Source organism: Apium graveolens, chromosome 6, assembly GCF_009905375.1.
Source record: "Apium graveolens cultivar Ventura chromosome 6, ASM990537v1, whole genome shotgun sequence".
In the NCBI taxonomy this organism is placed as follows: domain Eukaryota; kingdom Viridiplantae; phylum Streptophyta; class Magnoliopsida; order Apiales; family Apiaceae; genus Apium; species Apium graveolens.
Window position 1 is genome coordinate 184,141,566 of NC_133652.1, and position 11,925 is coordinate 184,153,490.

General features: G+C 41.2%; 1 protein-coding gene across 1 annotated transcript; it reads right to left on the reverse strand.

Moving 5' to 3' along the window:
* Window positions 1-983: 983 nt before the first annotated feature.
* LOC141665626 (uncharacterized) lies at window positions 984-1,803 on the reverse strand. The gene is made up of 2 exons (XM_074471611.1): window positions 1,626-1,803; window positions 984-1,468 (listed from the first exon to the last, which is right to left on the reverse strand). The coding sequence occupies exons 1-2, from the start codon at window positions 1,801-1,803 to the stop codon at window positions 984-986; spliced, it is 663 nt and encodes a 220-aa protein (XP_074327712.1).
* Between the last annotated feature and the right edge of the window lie 10,122 nt (window positions 1,804-11,925).

The window sequence follows — 11,925 nt, forward strand, 5'->3', positions numbered from 1 at the left end:
CTTTTATGGTTCTGTACGTATGAATAGCTAAATGTTATACTTTCGTAATGGAACATAAACGTTTTAAGTTATGTATCCCCTGTAGTTATAAATCACTGTTTTCAAATTGTTTTAGGGAATATTAACTTCGAAAGGTACCTATCTCGAATGAAATGATTGCGGAATGGATTTTATATGTGTGCTGGCAAGATAAATGATTTTGAAAAATGAGATAGGTACAAGTGTTTTAAAAACTGGATAAAACGATCATATATGGGATATATTGGGGCCAGAGTAGGCCTATTGAGGTGGCGTAAGAGGCTAATTCAGTTGAGCGCAATATATAACCGATTAGTCCAGCAGGTCAGAGACCTAGCTAGACTCCGAGTTCCGGAACAGGTATATGGGATGGCAGTGAGAGCCGTCCGGTGTTGATAGCCTGATCAGCTGTCTTTATATATCCGTAAGTATCTGATTTGGCTTTGTGATTCTCGTAAGGAACAAGTGAGTTATACAGTGGATTTGGAAATGAAAATGGCATGCTAAAATTAAACTCTGGTATTTGTACACAACACACTACTACGTTTATTTTGTTGAAAGCATGCTGGTTTTGAGTATCCAGCTTATGAATGTTTTACAAGTTTTGCAAGTGAGCTATAATCTCTGTTCCTATCACTGTTATATCGTAAACTGTTTTATTGTTATTCATATAGTGGTATTGCTGAGCAATTGATTGCTCACCCTTGCAGAATATTTTACATATGTATTGTAGATGCCTTGGAGATTCTTGCACGGTAGTTAGGGCAGAGTTCCAGCTCCTTTCGTGTCAGGCTCCTCTGAGGTATTTGTGTTGGACCAAAGATGGTCTATTGAGTTGCTGTATTAAGTTAGTTGTGTCAGAATGGCTGGTGTAAGTTGGTATTGTAAAAGTTGTAACCTAAATCATACTTAAACCTGGAAAAGATCTTGGTAAAAAGGGGTCGTAAATATGTATTATTAATGTTTTAGATTGAATTATGATTGTTAGTATTGTTATTGGTGACGTCAACTCCTGACCCCGGGGTTGAGACTGCCACTCGTCTATTGTAATAGAGGGAAGCTCTTCGTTGATGCTCTACATTGCGGGCGTTGGCTTCATCCTTGACCTCATCAATGAGATCGAGAGCGTGCCTCATGCCTTCTTCATTTGTATCTAGCTCGTAAGCTTCGATCCGAGGGGATCCATGAGTGATTTCAAGGGGCAGCACTGCCTCGGCTCCGTAAGCCAACATGAATGGGGTCGCTTCAATTGTCACTTTGCAGGTGGTTTGATATGCCCATAGTATAGGCAGCAACTCATCTACCCAAGTGTTTCTCGAGTGTTCAACCCTCTTCTTAAGTCCATCAAGGATGATTCTATTAGCAACTTTTGCTTGACCATTTTCCTGAGGATGTGCAACAGAGGTGAAGCGAAGTTTTATGCTATTATCATCGCAGTACTCTCTGAACTCTGCATTATCAAATTGTTTCCCATTATCCGTGACAAGGATGTGTGGGATTCCATATCGGCATATCACATTCTTCTAGAAGAATTGGGTAATTTGCTTGGTGGGTATCTTGGCTAGTGCCTTAGCCTCAATTCACTTTGTAAAGTAGTCTATGACTACCATAATGAACTTCCTCTGTCTCGATGCCATAGGAAATGGTCCAAGTATTTCCATTCCCCACATTGCAAAAGGGATGGGTGTGCTGATTAATGTAAGCCTCCAGGGGCTGTCGTACTATTGGAGCATGCCTCTGGCATCTGTCGTATCTCATCACATAAACCTTTGTATCGGCTAGCATAGTTGGCCAGTAGAACCCCAATCGAGTTATCTTGTGAGCGAGGGCCCTGCCCCTAGGTGTTGTCCGTAAATCCCTTCATGGGCTTCTTTAAGTGCCTCCCCTGCTTCAAGAGGTCTTAAGCACTTCAAGTACGGAATAACAAAGGACCTTTTGTAAAGAAGGCCTTCAATCAACGAGTATCTTAACGCTCTAACCGACAGCTTGCGTGCCTCCCGGGCATCATCGGGAGCCACCCAGTTTCTAAGTGGGTCTTGATTGGGTCTATCCAACAGCTTTTCACACTAACTGGTGCTATCAGATTTATGAAATGAATAGTAGGGGTCTTCAAGACCTGGAAGTAAATATTTCTCGGATAGTTCTCGATTTCAAATGAGGCGAACTGACACATGGCATCTGCCGTAGTGATCTCCTCTCTCGGAACATGTTCTGCATACCATTCATTGAACTAAGTCAGTGTTCCCTTTACGACTGTCAGGTACTTGGCCATAGTATCATCCTTGGCCTCAAAATCCCCATTAACTTGAGCAACTACAAGCCTTGAGTCTCCACAGACCTTCAGGTTTTTGGCCCTCACGGCTCTAGCCAAGCCTAAGCCAGCTATCAATGCTTCATATTCTACTTCGTTGTTCGTAGTCCGGAAGTCTAACTTCAAATCATATTCAATCATAAACCCATTAGGGCTTTGCAAGACTAGGCCTGCACCACTAGATTTTGTTTGGGACGCTCTATCAAAATGGAGAACCCAATACTCTTTTAAGGTTGTTTCTTCATCTTCTCCTTCTCTCCACCTTCTGGGGTTACTTTCTATTGCCCCTGACTTCTTGGTCGTTAACAGTTCATTCAACCAAGAAGTCTGCTAAGGCCTGAGCCTTGATGGTCGTTCGAGGATTGTATTTGATATCAAATTCTCCTAACTCAATTACCCACTTGATGAGCCTTCCACTGGCCTTCGGGCTATAAAGGATGTTCCTCAAAGGTTGGTTCGTCAGGACTTCGATCTTGCGATCCTGGAAGTATGGTCTCAACTTCCCCAAGGCTGTGATGAGAGCAAGTGCGAACTTTTCTGTGGTGGAGTAATTCAATTCTGCTCCATGAAGCACCTTGTTTACATAGTATACAGGCTTTTGGAGCTTCTGCTCTTCCTTCACGAGGACTGCACTCATGGCTTGTTCAGACACCGAGAAGTACAAATAAAGAGTGTCCTCCGTACTTGGTTTAGCCAACAATGGGGCTTCAGTCATGTACTTCTTCAGCTGTTCAAAGGCCTATTGGATCTCAGCTGTCCATTTAAAGTGCTTCACCTTCTTAAGGGTTTTGAAAAAGGCAGGCATTTGTCTCCTAACTTGGAGATGAACCTCCGTAGAGCTGTGATTCTTCCCATCAGCTTTCGAGCATCCTTGATAGAGCGTGGTGGCTCCATGTCTAGGATGGCTTTGATATTGTCGGGATTGGCCTCTATTCCCCTCTTAGAGACCATATGACCCAAAAAATTTCCAGACCCAATGCCAAAAGCATACTTGGCTGGGTTTAACATCATCTTGTGGTCCCTCAGCACTTTAAATGCCTCTCTGAGGTGACTAATATGATCGTCCTTGCTTAGGCTTTTGACTAACATGTCATCAACATAGACCTCCATGGTCTTCCCAATTAGATGGGCAAACATCTTGTTTACCAGTCTTTGGTAAGTAGCTCCTGCATTCTTAAGTCCAAAAGCCATAACAAGATAACAGAATACACCAAAGTCAGTTATGAAAGATACCTTTCGGGTGTCATCCTTATGCATTCTAATATGATTGTAACCACTGAAACCATCCATGAAGCTTAGCATCTTGTGTCCAGCAGTGGCATCGATCAGGGTATCAATCCTTGATAGGGGTAACAGTCCTTGGGACAAGCATCATTCAAGTCAGTGAAGTCAATACACATCATCCACTTTCCACTGGCCTTCTTAACCATTACGGGATGGCCCACCATTCAGGGAATTTCACTTCCTCACTAAATCCAGATTCTAAAAGCTTCTCGACCTCCTACTTAATGGCTTCCAGCCTATCAGGGGCATAAGTTCTCTTCTTTTGCTTTACAGCCTTTCGAGTTGGATCAACGTTCAACCTATGAGTTATAAGGTTCGGGTCAATCCCAGGCATATCAGCTGCTGTCCAAGCGAATACATCATTATTTTCTTGGAGGAAGGTTATCATGCGGCCCTTCAAAGGCTTTTCCAGAGATGCCCCAATGTACGTGTCCTTTTTCGGGTCTAAGGGGTCTAGAGTAATTGGGACCAAGTCCTCGGCTGGCTTCCCTCACAGTTCGTCATTTTCTCGGACATCCATGTCTTCTATGGGGAGGACCTGCCCCCTGTTCCATCAGGCCTAAGTGTTGTAATATAGCAACTGCGGGCCATTTTCTGATCTCCTCTCGCTTCTCCAACACCGCTTCTAGTTGGGAACTTCAGCACCATATGGTAGGTTGAGGGCACAGCCTTAAAAGCATGGATTCCTGTTCTACCCATGATAACATTATAAGTAGAGGCTGCCTTGACAACCTAAAAGTTTAACATTTGCGTGACCTTCCTGGGCTCTTCTCAAATGGTTACGAGAAGTTGTATTGCTCCTTCGACTTTGCATTCCATAAAGTTAAACCCATAGATGAGCGTGTCGGACGGAGTTAGATGAGAATCATTGTAGCCCATCCTTATGAATGTGCATTGGAACAAAATATCCACAGAAGCTCCATTGTCCACTAGAACCCTCATAACAGGATAGTTTCTAATTATTGGAGTGATAACCAGAAGATCGTCCTGAGGAAATTTCAAACCTTCAAGGTCTAGGTCACCAAATTCAAGCATCACCTCTGACTTAGAACGCTTAGATGGTTCTCCAACTATGCTCATTACTTCTCTTGCATAAGCTTTTCAGGAGTTCTTTGTAGTACCAGCTGCTGTAGGTCCTCCCAAGATCATATTAATTACTGGCCCTCGGGGCTGTGGGTTGCGATCTATGTCGTTACCTCTTCGATCATCATCTCTTTTCTGGCCTCCGGCCTCTTCACCCTTGGTGAAACTTCCAAACTTTCCCCTTCGGATCAGATACTCAGTCTCATCCTTGAGTTGTCTACAATCGTCAGTGTCATGACCAACATCTTTGTGAAATCTGCAGTATCGACTCTTGTCTCTTTTTTCGGGATCTCCCCTTAGTGGCTTCGGCCATTTGAAGTCTTTGTCCTTTTCAATTACCATAAGGATTTGGCTCCTTGGAGCATTCAACCTTTCATATTCAGCGAACCTTGGTTGCTGATTCTTCTTAGAAGAGGAGGAGTCAGAGTTTTTGCTAATTTATAGATACTTGTCCTTGGCATCATACTCCTAATATGTCTTCCGCTTCTTGTTCCCAGTAGGTTCATTACTCACAGTTATCTTCTTCATATTTTCCTTTACCATAATATATTTCCTGGATCTATCCTGGAGCTGCAGCATGCTTTCGGGAGGGCGCTTAGCCAAGGACATCTTAAAGAACTCGTCTCTAGTCTCTTGCTACAGAGCTATCGTAGCTACCTTATCATCAAGATCAGGGACCTTCAAAGCCTCCTTCGTAAATTGATTCAGATACACTCTCAGGGACTTTTTTGTTCCTTGGACTATACCCATGAGAGATGCTGAGCTCTTCTTGTGCACTCTGCGACTTATGAACTGCTTAATTAAAGCTTGACTCAAGTCCTTAAAGGATCCAATAGAGTTTGGGGGCAGATGGTTGTACCACCTTTGAGCCATGCCCGATAGGGTTTGAGGGAAGGCCCGACACTTAACAGCGTCGTTCACGGGCTGTAACAACAGGGTGTTAGAGAATGTCTGAACATGATTAGCGGGGTCGCCAGTACCATCGTATGCTTTGATGGTGGGCATCTTAAACTTTCTTGAGATACGAGCATTTATTATCTCATCAGTGAATGGTAGTTTTGGATCATCAGGATCTCTTAGGGGCATAAGATCACTTGGATTAGCCCTTGGGGCAACTGCCCTTCTTGGTATTGGACCATCCAGGTCTATGATTGGAGGAGGATTTCTCCACCTTGGAGCGAGTGGGGGTCTTAGGGCCAGACGTGTCTCCAGGTCTCGCTTCAGCTTTTGTATCTCTTCTTCATGAGCCCTGATCCTCTCTTGAACATCTTGGGTATTCATCCTTTGAGTGCTCCTGAAGCGTTGTTCAGTGTCAGCCATCGGCTCCTTGCCAGCACGCCTCCTTCTTGGAGCAATGTCATCATTCGACGATTCAGAGTCTCTTTCAATATAAGGCCAGAGAATTCTTGATCCTCCGGAATAGGAGCCAAGCCACGTATGTATTGGGGCGTCCTCCTTTGTGCTTCATTCCTACCAGAGTGTCCACTCCTTCCAACATCGGGGTATAGAGGCATCCCGTAGGGGGGGTTAGTAGTCACAATTGTCTAGTACTCATACCCAAGGGGTTGAGGGTTCACAGGTGCATGCAACTGCTGGAGTTGGGGGTTCGTCCCTTGAGGAGCCGGGGAATTTATCCCTTGTGGCTAAGCCTCAGTTGCCCCTACTAGGGTTCCTCCTTGGGTGGAGGCATAAGTTGAGTGTGGTGGTACTTCCACCGCTGATATGATTGTTCGCGATGGGACAGGTGTGTCTGTCCCACTAGTGTTTCTGCTCCGTGTGTTCACCATGGTTGTTGTAAGTTTCCCACAGACAGTGCCAAATGTTATGGAATAAAAACCTGAGTACTTTATTATTTAATGCTAGGGTTGGTGAGCTTCAAGCTTTAATGGCTGCTCTTGCATTCGGGACTATCGATCCTTGAAAGATGCCTACATATCTCTGTGTTGTAGAGAATCAAGCCAAAAAAGTAGTTCTAGGTTGAGGGGTAAAGCCCTTTATATAGAGGTGAGTCTAGGGTTAGACTTCTTTTGGGAGACTTGGTGGACAAATCTCCAACTTAGATGATGATTAGGAGTCCTTTTGAGGAAAGAGATCGAGAACCTTCTATGTAGGACTTTGAGTCCGTTTAGAACACATGTCTCTGCTATTCTAGCCGTATTGGGCCTAGTCCGTGAACAACTCAGGTTCGTGGACTTGGACGATCTCTGATGGTGGGCCTTGGTTGTTTGGGTCATCATAGGCCTGTTATGAAGCTTTGGACTAGACATGCCTGCTATGAAGCTTGGACCAAACAGGTTTGTATTGGACTTTTCAGACAAGAAGCCCAAGTGTAATTAATGCGACATTTAATGTGTTTTTAGGATGTATTTTCTATCCATATCAATACAAAATGCCAAGTTTTGGTGGTCCTTTGAGATATCTGAAAATTCTCTTAATACCTACTAAATGAGATTCTCTAGGATCAACCTGAAATCTAGCACAAAGACAGGTAGCAAACATTATATTTGGCCTACTGGCTGTTAAATACAAAAGTGATCCAACCATGCCTCTATAACTTGAAATGTCCATAAAGTTTTTAGTAGTGATCAATTCAAACTTAGTAGCAGTGGTCATTGGACTTTTTACAGATGTGCAATCCATTACGTTAAAATTCTTTAAAAGATCATGAATATATTTGGTTTGACTAATGAATATTCCATCACTAACTTTCTTAACTTGTTAAGCAAGAAAGTAAGTTAGTTCTCCCATCATGCTCATTTCATACTTACTTTGCATCAGTTTGGCAAACGTTTTACAAAGTTTCTCATCTGTAGAGCCAAATATTATGTCATGTACATAAATTTGAACAAGTACACTAGAGCCATTAACATTTCTAAATAAAAAGAATTTTGTCAACAGTACCTCTTGTGAAGTGATTTTCTAAAAGAAACTTTAACAAAGTATCATACCAGGCTCTAGGTGCTTGCTTCAATCCCTAAAGTGCTTTCAAAAGATAGTAGACATAATCTGGAAATTTGGGGTCTTCAAAACCAGGAGGCTGATTGACATAGACTTCCTCCTCCAAATCCCCATTCAGAAATACACTTTTGACATCCATATGATAGACCTTGAAACTGGCATGGGCTGCATAGGCTAAAAAGATTCAGATGGCTTCAAGTCTTGCAACAAGAGCAAAGGTTTCATCAAAATCTATTCCTACTTGTTGACAATAGCCCTTAGCAACCAATCTAGCTTTGTTTCTAACTACTAGGCCATTTTCATCCATCTTGTCTTTGAATACCCATTTGGTGTCAATAGGATTTTTGCCTTTAGGTTTAGGTACCAGCTTCCAAACTTTACTCCTTTCAAATTGGTTTAGCTCCTCCTGCATATCTAAAACCTAATGAGGATCCAACAAAGCTTCTTCTATCTTTTAAGGCTCTTTCTGAGACATAAAGCTGCTATATAGACATTTTTCTTGAGTTGCTTTTCTTTTTTGCACTCCTGAAGATGCATCACCAATAATTAGTTCAAATAGGTGATCTCTAGTCCATTTTCTTTATTGTGGTAGATTAGCTCTAGATGAGGTGGCCTCATAGTTGTCTTGATGTGTGACTAAGTTTTGATTAGAAGAAACTCCCCCTGAGTTTGTGGATCTTTGACTTGAAGTTAGGGTCCTTTCTGTGTGTGATCTGAATTGACTTTCAACTTCTATTGTCGGATCAACGGATGTTAATTTTTCCTTTCGACAGATGATGCAGATTGTCTCTCAATGGATGAAGAACCTTTTCTTTTGACAGATATAGAATTATGTGCTTCATTTGTTGCTTATTTTCTACATTATCCTTAAAGATTATTTCTTGATCACTTTCGTCATCACTGTCATCACAAGTCATCTCAACATTGTCAAATTTGAGGCTTTTATGGAAACCTTCATCTTGCAGTCCTTCAATCTTCTTATCATCAAACATAACATGTACAGATTCCGTACAGAAGTTGGTTTCAAGATTTTAGACTCTGTATGCTTTTCCAACTACATACGCAACAAAAATACCTTCATCTATTTTGGCATCAAACTTTCCATGCTGCTCAGTTTGATTCCTTAGAATATAGCATTTGCAGCCAAAGACATGAAGAAAGTTTAGTGTTGGCTTCCTGTTCTTGAACAATTAATAAGGAGTCATGCATTTTTCTTGATTGACCAAAGAAATATTCTGAGTGTAGCATGCAGTGTTTACAGCTTCTTCCCAAAAGTAAGTTGGTAACTTTGATTCTTCTAGCATTGTCTTTGTAGCTTCAATTAGAGATCTGTTATTTCTTTCCACCAGTCCATTTTGTTGTGGAGTCATTGCTACTGAAAACTCATGCATGATTCCATTTTCTTCACAAAATAACCTGATCATAGAATTCTTGAACCCAGTTCCATTGTCACCCCTGATTCCTCTGACTTTGAGATCAGGATGATTGTTGACTTTCCTGATATGATTGATAATGATTTCACTAGCTTCATCTTTAGATTTGAGAAAATATTTCCAAGTGAACTTTGAGAGATCATCAACAATCACTAGGCATTATCTTTTTTTTAGATTGACAACACATTGACTGGTCCAAAAATATCCATGTGCAGTAGCTATAGTGGTTCTTCAATTGTAGATTCAAGATTCTTTTTGAATGATGCCTTGAACTTTTTTCCTTTCTGACAGGCATCACACAAGCCATCCTTTGAGAACTCAACTTGAGGAATGCCTCTTACCAGATCTTTCTTGACTAATTCATTCATAGTCTTGAAGTTCAGATGGGATAGTTTCTTATACCATAGACAACTTTCATCTTGGCTTGCTTTGCTGAAAAGAAAAGTAAAAAAATTTTCACTTGATGCGTTAAAGTCAGCTAGATACACATTCCCTTTTCTACCTATAGGAGAACCACTTTGTTGTTCTTTTTGTTTGTAAAAACACAGGCTTCTGAGTTGAATATTACTGAGTTGCCCTTGTCACAAAGTTGGATGACAGTCAAGAGATTATGTTTGAGTCCATCCACTAGAGCAACTTCTTTAATCAACCAACATTGGATACTTTGCTAACATAATGGCATTTGCCTGTTTGGGTTTGAGCACTACAAAGTTGTTGAACTCATTCTTTATAGAGGGCTCACCTTTTACTTCTTCTCCTAGCTACATGTCTTTATGGTGATTTGTCTCAACTGAGTAAAATGTTTCACTGATTTAGCTTGAGTAGAAATTGAGCCAAAAACCTTCTCAATTTTGTCATCAATCTTCTTCATTTTCTCTTTTAACCTGAGCTCAACTGTTGCTAGATTGATCTGATCAATACTGTCTAAGCTGCTGGTTTAGAGATAGTGATAGCCGGTACTACCACTTTACTGAATTAAATATTCACATTCTTCTCCCCTTTACTATCCTTCTCCCCTTAATTGAATTGGACAGATGCATCATTCTCCCCGCTTTTGTTATCATCAAGTGGAGCAGGGTTTGAAGTTTGAGAAGCCACTAGTTGATGTAGCAGTTGAGTTTGAGTTTGTTAATGTGAGAAAATTTGAGCAACTAATTTCTCCACTTTGGATATTCTTGAACCCAGATCCTCAACTTTTTTATTCAAGTCATAATCTTTTCAGAGATTTTGATTTAGGATGGTCATTTTAGTATCAGGAAGTTTAGCATCCAATCTCTTTGAAAAATTGGTCTTGACCACCTCAATCTCCTACTTTAGTTCATCTATAGATTGATTATGTTGGAGAGCTTGAATTTTATACAGCTGTAGAGATTATAGATGGACCTGTAGAAGAATTTTGGTGTTGGTTTTGTTGGTGGCTTGAATGGCAGCTTGAGTTTGATTAGTTAGTTTGAACAAGGTGTATTGGAGATGATGATATTTTCAATCCTTTGAAAAAATCCAAACTCGAGATTCGATCTCTCCCCCTATGTTCCTGCCTACCTTTCCAGCATCCTCTCGAAGAGAGTTTTCACAAAAAGAATCACCAGAGGCTCCAGAAGGATAGTCAAAGTCATCACCATCCAGAGTTGGAAGTGAGTTGACTACATCTTTGGCCTTTAACATAGAAGTTGTACTATGCACCAAGTTTAAAGTTCTCGCAGGAGCCTCGTTGCCCGGTCTAGCTAAAATTTGATATGCCGGAACAGGATGAGTAAATGCCTCAGCATCAAAGGAGACAAAATCTATAACAGCTTGACATTCTTGCTGAAATAGCTGCTTCTTTTCTGCTTCATTGACATCCCTTAACTTAATGACAATGGGGTCTTCCCATTCTTCAATTGACATGCTTGTCTCTCATTTCTCCATTTTCTAGCATCAAGGGCTCCCGTTGGCTCACCACCCTCACACCCCCACCTTCACCATCAAAGGTGGTACCCCTCTCACTCACTTCTGACATGTTGGAAGAATTACATGCATATGTGCACTCTTTTTCTCTCCTTTTGCCTGGGTGCAACCCAGCCTCTCCCCCATATCACTCCCTTCCCTTAAGCCTAAGAGTGATTGAACACCTATTAAATCATCTGCACTAGTAACAATTTTAGATATATTAGGAGGTGCAGAGACTATCAACGGATGAGTAATATCCGTCGAAGTAGTAGTTGTGAGTATCAACGGATGACTGCTATTAAACTTATCCGTCTAAGAACAATCACAGATCAACGGATGAGGAATATATGTCGAAGATGTAGAAATTATAGATATGGGAGTTGAAACTATTGTTGGATCTGTGAAGATTGATTTTAAATTTAGGTGCACAGATTCTTCAACAGTTTGAGAAAGAATGGGCAACCGAGCCAACAAAATATCAATAAGACGAAGCTCAGTTGCACTTGATTTTGGCTCTTCCATGAATATAAGAGATGAAGAATCAGGAACTGATGTGTTTATCATGTCCACATCCAGAGAGATAGTTGGAGAGTTTTGTGTAAGAGGTGTTTCGATAATTAGAGATTTTGGTTGTGACTCCATATTTGTTGGAGACACATCAATCTGAATTTGAGATGGTGCAGTAACTGAGTCTTTGACTTCAGTTTGCACTGTGTGTGCACCCTGTGACTCCCACATTGGGTTAGATTTCTTCTTTCTGATGTAAGTTTAATTTTTTCTGTGTCCCTTCCCCTTTTGGCCGCACTACTAAAAAAAGTAGAATAGACATCGCTTTTTAGACATCGATTGCTTTTAGAGCCGATGTAAAAGGTGTTTTCTACATCGGTTTTGTTACGACCGACATTTTTT